The sequence below is a fragment of the Trichechus manatus genome, unplaced genomic scaffold (genome assembly GCF_000243295.1).
Source record: "Trichechus manatus latirostris isolate Lorelei unplaced genomic scaffold, TriManLat1.0 scaffold00054, whole genome shotgun sequence".
In the NCBI taxonomy this organism is placed as follows: domain Eukaryota; kingdom Metazoa; phylum Chordata; class Mammalia; order Sirenia; family Trichechidae; genus Trichechus; species Trichechus manatus.
Window position 1 is genome coordinate 16,214,238 of NW_004443990.1, and position 8,736 is coordinate 16,222,973.

The 8,736-nt window shown below is 35.6% G+C and overlaps 1 protein-coding gene across 2 annotated transcripts in view; it reads right to left on the reverse strand.

Annotated features, from left to right (window-relative positions):
* Positions 1-8,736, reverse strand: part of IKZF3 (IKAROS family zinc finger 3) — a 100,402-nt gene that overhangs the window by 66,175 nt on the left and 25,491 nt on the right. For both annotated transcript variants that reach the window (XM_023732818.1, XM_004378041.2), the window contains exons 2-3: positions 2,092-2,145; positions 349-450 (exon numbers count right to left, since the gene is read on the reverse strand). In XM_023732818.1, the coding sequence (XP_023588586.1) occupies positions 349-450; positions 2,092-2,145 (156 nt within the window). The remainder of the gene's footprint in view (positions 1-348; positions 451-2,091; positions 2,146-8,736) is intronic.

Here is an 8,736-nt window from a genome sequence, read left to right on the forward strand (position 1 = left end):
TTTGTGTGGTAGGATAGAGATGAGTTTTTCTTTTTTATTTCAACTTCATGAACTTTCCAAACTTTTTATAATGAATATGGATATATTACTTTTATAATGGAAAAAAAGTAAAACAAACATTATTTTTTAAAATGAAGTTAATATAAGCTTGAACACTGAATAGGTACCTTAAAAATTTGCCAATATCCTGGAACAATTATATGCAAATATTTGTAAAATGAACAAAACGGAATCACTCTCAATGAAATCCACAAATGCATTTTCCTTGGAGAGTTCCTAGTTTCTTCTCCAAGTAAGTCTTAACCATACCTCTAACTATTGGTGTTTTGTCTGTACACTATAGCTCACCTCCTATATCTTCATCTTCATTGGTTGGGCCTTCTGCACTGTCCACATTTTCTATTTCATGAGGTTTGGTTAAATTGTAGTCATTCAAAATCAGTGGATCTTCTAAAAGACAAAAAGAGTTTTAACCATGCAGTCAATTTTAAAGAATTTTTATAAACAGGTATCAGTAAGACCCCCATTCAATTTTCAGTTTCTCATAATCCTATAGAGATAGGCAGTATCCCTTTCACATATATCCCAAGTGGAATATTATATGAAAACTCTTGAGATTTAGAAATATGCACCTTTCTAGTAGAAACAATTTCCTTTAATATTTCTTTTACCTGAGTTAAAATGTTTCTGTACAGAAATTCACTCCTTTGGTACTTTTCTCACAATGTTCAGTAGGATGCTATCGTTATTTATGACTAAGAAGTATTAATGTGTAGTGATGAGAAGTACTGAGCCTAAAAATACTGGCATAACCCGATTTGGGAAAGATGCTTTCCTGAGAAGAAGCCTGAATACCAAATACCAAATCCTATTTTCCCCTTGTGCTCAATATTATAAATGTGTTTCTGTGGAAAAGACTTTGACCGCCAAGTTCTTTTATTCCTCTGAACATTTACTAAGTGGTGACAAGGCCTCAGATAAGAATAAATCATACTCTTGCCCTCAAGTAGCTTATAATTTGTAGATGTAGGTGAAACAAGTACACAACTATAATGCAAGGTAGACTAGGAAAGGGATTAAGGGAAATACAAAGTGCTATCAGAGTTCATAAGAAAAAGAGAGCAGGCATAATAAAAACATGTTTAAGGAAACAGCAAACGTGTTAAAAATCTTTGAATTTGGGCTGGCCTTGGGATTTGCTTTGACCAACGGTAGACATGTTGTTCCAACTCTGAGCCTTGGTCCCAAGAGGCCTGCATGTTTCCAAGTTCTTTCTTGGAAACTTGCTGCCACCACATGAACATGTCTGGGCTGGCCTGCTGGAAGATAATAGCGCATGGTTCAAACACCCCTGTTGTTCTACCGACCTGCTACCTAACAGATGAGAAAGCTCAGCCAATCCTGGCCAGATGAGCAGAGGCATCCAACTGACATACAGACTTATAAGATATAATAAACAATTGTTGTTTAAAACACAGAGTCCCGGTGGCACAGTGATTAAGAGCTCAGCTGCTAACCAAAACGTAGGTAGTTCGAATCCACCAGCCACTCCTTGGAAACCCTATGGGGCAGTTCTACTCTGTTCTGTAGAGTCACTACAAGTCGCAATCGACTCGACAGCAATGGGCTTTTTGGTTTAAGACACATACACATGCACAAAGAAGAATATGCAACAGAGACCATATGTTGGCTGCAAAGTCTGAAATATTTACTATTTGACCCTTTACAGAAAAAGTTTGCTGACCAGTGTTCTAGAGAGAAAAATACAACTCTTTCAAATCCAAGCTAATATATTATCCAATAAAAACTACGTAAATCAATCAGCCGAAAAATTTTTTTTTTTAATTTTTAAATAACGATCATAAGTAGGTGGGGTCTGGTTTGGCTCTATGATGCCAAATAATTTATATGATCTAAGTAGATGAGTTATTTTTTAATCAGGCAGAGACAACCACATTTGTTTTTTTTTTTTGTTTGTTTTTCTTCAACACATTCCCATAACATTTTCTCTTCAATCAAAATAAGAACATTCCTCTTTCTTGGGTATATTCAGTCAAGGTGTATTTCAGGAAAAGAAATACGTGGCACTACCTGCGGGCACAGACTGTTCCTGAGTCTTTTTCAGTTCCACATTTGGTTGTATATCTGAAAAGAAACGGGTTATAAATATTAGCTACTTAATGTAAATTTCTCCCAATTTAAGCATTCCAAATTCAATAAGGATACTATTTTGTAAATCTTAGCAGAAGTCCTCTTCAGAGCAAGACTACTCTTCCTCTATAGCTTCCCAGAAGTACCTCCAGGAAAATGAAAGGGATTATCTACATAGCAATGTTACTCTACAAGCTTTCTGCCTAGAGAAAGAACACAGATATCTATTTATATCAAGAACAATGAGCAAAAAATGGGTCCTGTTAAAATTTCAGGGCTTTTATTCTTTTTTTTTAAACCTCAACATTTAATCATGAACATTTTTAAACATAAAGTTAAAAGAACTGTACAGTGAATATCCATGTACCCACCAACTAGATTCTACAATTAACATTTTGCTATTTTTCCTTTATCACATATCTATTCATCACTCCATTCATCCATTAATCCATCTTACTTTTTCAATGTATTTCAAAATCAGTTGCAGCTATCAGTATACTTCACCTTTAACACTTCAGCATACATAGCATTAACTTTAATCTTTGTTTACAAGGTTGGTTTTCTTTTGGGTAAAATTTATACACAGTGAAACGCACAGCTCTTAAATGTACCATTCAATGAGTTTTTTTTTTTTCAATGAGTTTAACAAATGCATATCCCTGTGTAATGAAAACCCCTGTTAAGATACAGAACATTACCATCATCCCAGAAAAGTTCCTTTATGCTGCTTCCTAGTCAATCCCCACAACAACCTCTTGATTTTTTTCACCATAGTTAAGCTTATTCTAGAACTTCATAAAAATGGAATCATATAGAGACATGGTGTTAATTCTTTTGCCTGAGTTTCCTTTCACTCAGCATAATGTTTCTGAGCTACATCTATGCTATGGTATATATCAGTAGTTGATTCTTTTTTATTGCAAAGTAGTATTCCACTGTATGAATATACCAATTTGTTCATCCGTTCTCCTGCTGATGGTCACTCAGACAATTTCAAGTTTTGGCTATCATGAATAAAGCTGCTAGGATCATTCTTTATTTTAAAATAATAAACTTTCTATTTTAAAATAGTTTTAGATTAACAGAAAAATTGTGAAGATAGTACAGAGTTCCCATATATCCCACACCCAGTTTCCCCTATTATTAACATCTTACATTAGTATGGTACATTTGTTACAATTAGTGAATCAATACTGATGCATTATTATTAACTAAAGTCTGTATTATATTCAGAATTTCCTTAGTTTTTACCTAATGTCTTTTTTTCTGTTCTAGGATCCCATCCAGGATACCACATTACATTTAGTTGTCATGTTTCCTTAGGCTTCTCTTGGCTGTGACGGTTTCTCAGACTTTGCTTGTTTTGATGACCTTGACAGTTTCTCAGAGTACTGGTCAGATATTTTATAGAATGTCCCTCAGTTGGGATTTGTTTGATGATTTTCTCATGATTAGACAGGGGTATGATCAGTCTTGTACAAGCCTTTCTGTGACCATACGCTTTCACATCTATTGAGTAAATACCTAGGTGTGGAATTGCCAGGTTACAGAATAGACATATGTTTCATTTAATAGAAAATGTCATCCTTCTTCAAAAATGGTTGTACCATCAACAACGTGTGAGAGTTCTTCCAGTTGCTTCACACCCTTGCCAATATTTGGTGGTGTCAGAGTTTTTAATTAGAACCATTCTGGTGGATGTCTATTGGTATCTCATTCTGATTTTATTCTGCATGTCTGTGAAGAACCAAGGTCCTAGGTGGCGCAAAAGTTTGTGCTCGATTGCTAACCTAAAGGTTGCTGGTTCGAACTCACCCAGTGGTACCACAGAAGATAGGCCTTGAGATCTACTTCTGATAAGATTACATACAGCCAAGAAAACCCTGTGGAGCAGTTCTAGACTGCTAACACATGGGTCACCATGAGTCAGAATCGACTCGACAGTAACTAATAACAATGAAGAACTAATAATACTGAGGATCTTCTCAGGTCCTTATTCATATATTTTTATTTGTGAAGTGTCTATTCAAGTCTTTTGCCCATTTTAAAATTGGTTTGTCTTTTTATTATTTTGTAGTATTTCTTTATATATTACCACTACCAATCCTTTGTCAGATATATGTTTTGGTAGTATTTTCTCCCAGTCTGTGGTTTGCTTATTGATTTTCTTAATACTGTCTTTTGAAAGGCAGAAGTTTTAAATTTTGATGAAATCTAATATATCAGTTTTTAAGTGGATATTGTTTCGTTTCTTGTTCAAGAAAACTTTGTCATTCCTAAGTTGTGAAGATATTTCCTATGTTTTCTTCTAGAAGCTTTATAGTTTTAGCTTTTATGTTTCCATCTATGATCAATCTTGAATTAATGTTGTTTAAGAGTGAAGTAGAAGTCAAGGTTTTTTGGGGTTTCTTTCCATATGAATAGTCAGTTGTTCCAGAATCATTTGTTGACAAGACTGTCCTTTCTCCACGGGACAGCTTTGGTGCCTTTGTCAAAAATCAAATGACTAAAAATATAGGTCTATTTTGGGACTCTATATTCTGTTCCAATGATATAATGCCTATCATTATGCCAGTACCATAATGTCCTGATACTTTATATTAAAGTCTTGAAGTCAGGTAGTATGGGCCCTCCAACTTTTTATTTCTTTTCAGTATTGCTTTGGCTATTCTAGGTCCTTTGTATTCCAACATAAATTTTAGAATCAGCTTATTTATACAAAAAAATCTGAAGGGATAATGATTGGGATTGCACTGAATCAAAAAATAAACCTGAGTCCTAACAATTTGAGTCTTTTAATCCATAAACACGATATATCTCTCCATTTATTTAAGTCTTTTTCAATTTTCCTCAGCAATGTTTTGTAGTTTTCATGTAGAGGTCTCACATGCTTTTTGTTAAATTTATTCATGAATATTTTATGTTTTATTATATTATTATAAATGGAATTTTTTGAAATTTCTTCTGTTTAAGCTAGTCTATAAAAATATAATTGACTTTTATGTATTGATCTGTATGCTGAGATCTTACTAAATTATTAGTTTTAGTAATTGTTGATAGATTCCTTAGGATTTTCAATGTAAATAAACATGTCGTCTCAGGATAGAGACAGTTTCACTTCTTCCTTTCCAATTTTAATGCCTTTAATTTCTTTTCTTGCTTTATTGCACTGGCTGGAATCTCTTGTACAACGGAACAGAAGTGGTCAGAGTGGGTATCCCTGCCTTGTTTCCAATCTTAGGAGGAAAATGTTCAATATTTCACCATTAATTATAATCTCAACCGTAGATTTTCCACAAAGCCCTTTTAAAAACCAGAAGATCCAAGTTCCTTATAATGGTTATCTGTGAGAGGGTTGGTTCAAAAGAAGGTAAGTAACCCTCCATTACTAGAAATCAAAACTCCTTTGTTCTTTATCTTAACGGTAATCATACACCCGAAACTGTCCAGGATAGTACTGGTTTCAAATAGTCTATACTGTAGGAGTCCTGGTGGCGAAGTGATTAAAGAGCTTGGCTGCTAACCAAAAGGTCAGCAGTTAAATCCACCAGCAACTCCTTGGAAACCCTATGGGGTAGTTCTATTCTGTTCTATAGGGTCACTATGAGTCAAAATCAACTTGACGGCAATGGGTTTGGTTTTTTCGTTTGGTATACTGTACTTAGGTCATATTCCATATTTGGTTTGAAAAATATAGTCACTGTATTATATCCTATCCTAATTAAAAAATTTTAACATGTCAGCCATCAAATGTTATTGTAAAGCACAAAGGCAGGGTAAATACACATAGTTTAAAAATAAGCAAAGGGGCAGCTCAGTACGTCAAAGCCCAAGGAGGGTGAGAGAAATGTCTGTGCAAGGAATGGACGCAACCCAGAGTAAGATGTTGGAGACCAAGAAGCATGAAGAGTGTGTCCGTGTGGGATGGCCAGTCTGAATGAGGTAAGGGGCAGCCCAGCATGGGAAGTTAGAGACCAATCAGGGTAAGGAGGGCATTCAGGCAGAGGGATGTCCTGACTTGTAGTATTAGAGTCTAAGACAGCTGAAGAGTACATCCACTCTAAGAAGCAGCCTAGCATGAGGCGAAAGAGTATAAGCATAGCAAGAACATCTATGCATGGGGGATGGCCTGGTGTGGCATTTTAGAGCCTAAGCAGGGTGAGGAGGACACCCACATGGAAGAAGTAGGAGCTGATGACATGGATTGTGAGGGCCCATATGGAGTGAGGAGAGCTTCTATGCATGGGGGTAGTTCAACATAAAGTGTCAGAATGTGAGTAGGATGGAGAGGGCAAAGTGTCAGAACCTGAATGGGGTGGAGACGGCATCCATATTTAGGGGCAGTCCTGCCTGGAGGTGTCAAAGTGCAAGCAACTGAGAAAGATGTCCATACATCAGAGCCCAAATGAGGTGAGGAAAGCATTTGCACAGAGGAGGAGACATGGACAGCAATGGACAATTGGTAATATAAATGAGGACTGATCAAATAAGTAAATATATTAAGGATGACAGCCAAGTTTTTCTCTGTCGGAGAATGGAGTTACAAGTATAGAAATAAACCCTGTGGTACTGTATTGGAATTAGTGGTACTGGCATGAACTCATGGCTTTTACTATATATAAATAGATACAAAATATAGACATAAATGTGTGTATGTCTGTCGGAGGGCATACATACTTATAATCCCAGCTCTGTCCACTGAGAGCACCTAGGAGCAGTGACACTACGACAGCAATAAACACTCCCAGCACCCAGATATTGGCTTCTAAATATCATTCTTCACTTAAAGGAATCAGGCTCCTTAGAGAAATGGCTGATTCCAGGGTTTGGGAAGGGAAAGTATAAGATGAGCCTGGAACACTGTGTTGTGCCGGAAAGCAAGGAAGTGCTCACAGAATGAGGAGGATACGTTAAAAAGATATAGAAGTCAGCTTCAGGGGGTTTCCACCGGCCAAATCTGGGACAGCTGAGCATTAAAATACAGAATGATAGTAGTCATGAGTCCATACTAACATTAATAATAAATTGAAAGTCTGATAACAAGCAGGATATTTACATAGTTTCAAAATGTCTCCCCTAAACTACTTACTAATTATAAAGGTGAAAAGAACTAACTAAATAGCTTTGGTAGCACCACTTTAAGTGATCAAGATGATCATCATCAGTAATGGGATAAATGAAAATTATGTGCCACCTGATAAAGAAAGGAACACAGCATCACTTATGATATTCTTGCCAAATATGTATAACATGAATCTAATCTTGAGGAAATAAACTCTAATTGAGGGATAGTAACTGGTTTATAAATCCTCAAAAGTGTGAAGGTCATGAAAGACTGGGAAATTGTTCCAGACTGAAGAGGAGTAAAGACACACAACAACTAAACGCAATGTGTGATTCTGAACTGAATCGTCCCATATTGAAGGATGTTATAGAAACAACTGGAGAAAGTTGAATGGGATCTGAGGATTAAATGACAGTAATGAATCAAATGTAATTTCCTGATTTTGATGGTTGTACTGTGGTTATGCAGAAGGTAGGAAATACACACTAAAATATTCAAGAATGATGGGGTATCATGTCAGCAACTTATCAAAATTTCCAGGAAAAAAATCATTTTTTGTACTGTATTACAATTTTCTGTAGGCTTGATATTAAAAAAAATTTTTTTTTAAAGCTAACTGTGAAACTTTAACTGTACACTAAAGGGAGTCTTAATAGGAAAAAAAAAGAAAGAAAAAAAAACTAGCTCAAAGGTTTCACACAAGCAACCTTCATGTGGAAACATTTAGTTATTATAAAAACGGCTTTTGATTTGGTGACCTAAACGCAAATGGTCCTGATTCCCTGAACTTTTTAAACCCTCTGACAATGACATTTAAATAGCTTTCGACAACATTTTTCCAAGGGGCTTTTGTGTATTGTAAATAACACCAAAAGTAACACCACAGTTTCTAAGAAAAAAAGGAGATTCTCACTATCTAGCATTCATAACTCAAAGGATACATTAAAACAATCTATAATCAGGCTACAAGGATGTTCTTACGTTCTAAAAAATACTTAAAACACAAGGACAAAATAGATCCAAGTTGTTGTTTTTCCTGAACTTAAAGACCTTTATAAGAACATGAAACCCACTCAAACATAGTGGGGCAAAGACTGTGGAAGAATTCTCAACTAAAGACCGGAAGAAACTTGTTAAGTATTGCTAAGTGTAGCAAAAATGTTTCATTTTTTAATTAACCATTTTGTATTTTCTATACAATTAAAGGAGCCCTGGTGGCATAGGGGTTAAGAGCTTGGCTGCTAATCAGGTCGACAGTTTGAATCCACCAGCCACTCCTTGGAAAGCCTATGGGGCAGTCCTACTCTGTCCTATAGGGTCACTATGAGTCAGCATCGACTTGATGGCAATAGGTTTATACGACTAAAAAAAAAAAAGCTCTCAAAAAGTTTCCATTTGATGGGGTCAACTGGGGTCTTTTTTTTTTTTTTTTTAATTGTACTTCAGGTGAAGGCTTACAGAACAAATAGTTTCTCATGAAACAGTAGTACACATATTGTTTTATGACATTGGTTAACAAC